The sequence below is a fragment of the Adiantum capillus-veneris genome, chromosome 14 (genome assembly GCF_014529385.1).
Source record: "Adiantum capillus-veneris isolate H3 chromosome 14, ASM1452938v2, whole genome shotgun sequence".
In the NCBI taxonomy this organism is placed as follows: domain Eukaryota; kingdom Viridiplantae; phylum Streptophyta; class Polypodiopsida; order Polypodiales; family Pteridaceae; genus Adiantum; species Adiantum capillus-veneris.
Window position 1 is genome coordinate 44,477,594 of NC_140944.1, and position 3,073 is coordinate 44,480,666.

Consider the following 3,073-nt stretch of genomic DNA (forward strand, 5'->3'; position numbering starts at 1 on the left):
GTGTTACACAAAAAAATCTTCCATGTTTGCGGCCAAAGAAGAATACTTGGGCTAGCGGCGTTGAAATTTCTCAAAAGTATTTGAATCTTTACATACCTGACTAACGACTTGTGGGATCGATGGCTCCCAACATTCAAAGTCCATATGGAAAAGCGAGGAGCAGAATCTCTCTCTCTTTCTCTCTCTCTCACACACACAGTCAGTACTATAAATTAGCAGCGGTTATACGCTGAATGGGCAAGAGCATCACCAATTAGTCATCACCTAGCATTCATTATCAAGCAGTCCATACAATAAATTATCAGCCAGTCATGGCCGCCATGGAGTTCCAGCTTCTTTTCAAGGGCACCGCTGATCAGAGCCGTTTCTTGACGTCGAAGCCCGCCATCCCGCACGTCTCTGCAGAAGGAAAAGCTTCAGAAAACGGCGCTGCGAGTGTGGAGCAAGAGGCGGAGGAGCTCTTGAAGCAGTACTGCTCCTTCCCCGTGCTCCGCCATGCCGGCCAGGCCGCCTTGGAGGCTCAAAGCCGCGCCTGGCTGGCAAACCTCTACAGGCGCCTTCCCGCAGATCTCGTCCAGAAGCTTCTGGACACCCGCCTTGACACCCTCGGCTGCGTCTTCTTTCCGCAGAGCTCCGACGAGAGTCGCGCCATCGCGCTTATCAAGCTGACGCACTGGTTCTTCATCTTGGACGACGTCGTCGATGATCCACATCTGCTGGGCCACGATTACGATGCTGCGCGCCGCTTTGTGCTCCGCGTGTTCAAGGGCATGTTTGGCGACAGCATCAAAGAGGCCCAGGCGATGGGGCTCATAGGTGAGAATGGCTATGATGAGCTTCCTGAAGCTTGTGGGAAAGCAGAGGAAGGGATGAGCAACGGCGATCATGATCAGGATTATAAGCAGCAAGAGCTGCATGGGGCAAGCCTGGCGATGGTGCAGCAGGAGCTAGTGATTGAGATAGGCAGGCAGTGGGCGAGCGAGATGATGGCGAATGGGCTGTCGGTGAGGCAGGTGGAGCGGCTGCGGGAGGGGGTGGCGCAGTATCTGCTGGGAGTGATAACTGTGGTGCAGCTGCGGCAAGAGAAGCGGCTGCCAAGCCTGGAGGAGTACGTCCACATCCGCCGGATGGACGGTGCCGAGAAGCTGGGCTTTCTGGCTTGCGAGTTCGACGTGGGCATCGAGCTTGACGACCAAACTCTGCAGCACCCGCTCATCCAGGCGTTGCAAACTGCCACACTCAATCAGATGCTCTGGATAAATGACCTGCTCTCCTTCTACCGGGAGGTCTACAACGACGACTACGTGAGTCTACTGGCCGTGCTGCACTACAACAATCTGGTGGAGGAAGGTGGGTCGGCCGGTTGGAAGCCGCCTGTCGATCACCATCACAATATTGCTGACTTCCAGAAGGCGTTGGTCCAGTCGCGCGCCATGATCAAGGCCTGTGATGATGATAGCCTGCGCCTGGCCCGCGACATTGCCACCTGGAGGCCGGAGCTATGCCGCTACGTCGACTCTACCCTCTTCATCGTCTCTGGCCTCGGCTTCTGGACGCTCTGGAGCTCGCGCTACCACACCCGCGGCGTACTCATTTAGCTATGTTAGAGAAAGTGTCAATTATCTATAACAAGGTCGTCTATGGTAGACGAGGGCACTGACTCCGATTAAAAATTTGGTTTCTAGTTGAATACGAGAAAATTTATAAATGTAAGGGTAGTCCATGGGAGCGAATAATATAAGTTGTGGTCTAGAAAAATATTGAACTTTGATCACCGTGGGAGCTAATAATATAAGTTGTGGTCTAGAAAAATATTGAACTTTGATCATTAAAAGTAATTTGATTAGAGAATATTGATAGTTGTGTATTCTAAGCAAAAATATGTAATAATTTTTATGCTTCTATCCAAAGAAACATGTAGTAATGAATCATATCAACTTTGGTATAGAAAAACAATAAATTATGACCATGGAGAATAACTGAATTAGAGGACATTAGTGTGTGTACTTTAAAAACAAGAATATACAATTTTGTTTATGCTTCTATATATAAGAATGTACAATTTTCTTTATTCTTCAATCTTGATTCTATCTGTAGAGAAACTATATAATGGTTGTAAAGCGTCATTCCAGTTCTTTTTGACAAAAGTTTCAGCTTTGGAAATAAAAGAGGATTGGATGTTTATGAAGCTAAAATGGATCACAAGAAGGAGATTGAGTCTATTTAAGATGTGAATGAACATCATAAGATGAGGTTTGGTATGACGGGCATTTAAAACCTTCAGTGTCAATGTCGAGCGTTCTTGCTATGTCGTTCCATTTTGTGTTATGAGGTTACAGGTATCCAAAAATTATAGGTGCCACTTCCACGTACATATATGCTTTGAGAAATTTTATTTGTATGTGTGGGGGCGATATACATTTCAAGCTTTGCATAGTTTTATTGGATTCATCCGTGTGAACATGCATAGTTGAGAAGAATCCACCTACAAGGTTTTTAAAATAAGAAGAACATGATAGTGAGTATTGTAGAATTATAACATTTGAAAGTAAAGCAAAGCATTAGTTCAAGCTTTGCATAGTTTTATGGGATATATAGGAGCCCTATAAGGATGTTTGACTTTGTCTCTCTTTTCCAAAGTGACCAACCTGGTGAAGTCCATGAATGCTTTGTCAAAATCTTATCAACCTACATATCATTGGAAATATATTAGAAAGTAGGTTCCAAATCTCCAAATGCCCACCAATTTGGAGTTGATTTGTAGAAGTTATGGCTTCCCCACTGACACTGAAATGTGGGGAGAGATTCCATTTATAAAACGGAGTTGTCACATCAAAAAATAAAATCTTTTAGAATATTAAAAATTTGATGGCATACTATATATCAATGGATAGATCTCAATGAGTACATTCTAAATCCAAAAGGTCCGACAAGTTTTGGTTTCATTTGTAAAAAATTTACCATTTGCCCGTTTTACAAGAGAGAGAAAGTCAAAGTCCTTATAGGGCCCCTTTGAGAGTCCAATTTTTTTCTAATGGGATAAAATACAGAGAAAATGTTTTAAAATTGGATA

At 44.5% G+C, this 3,073-nt stretch overlaps 1 protein-coding gene across 1 annotated transcript; it reads left to right on the plus strand.

Moving 5' to 3' along the window:
* The first annotated feature begins 308 nt into the window (after nucleotides 1–308).
* On the plus strand, nucleotides 309–1,939 carry LOC147442300 ((3S,6E)-nerolidol synthase-like). The gene has a single exon (XM_086529631.1). The coding sequence runs from the start codon at nucleotides 312–314 to the stop codon at nucleotides 1,596–1,598; it is 1,287 nt and encodes a 428-aa protein (XP_086385757.1). The 5' UTR covers nucleotides 309–311; the 3' UTR covers nucleotides 1,599–1,939.
* Nucleotides 1,940–3,073: the final 1,134 nt, after the last annotated feature.

Coding starts and splice junctions, on each gene's coding strand:
- LOC147442300 (XM_086529631.1), top strand. CDS start 312: ATGGCCGCCATGGAGTTCCAGCTTCTTTTCAAGGGCACCGCTGATCAG.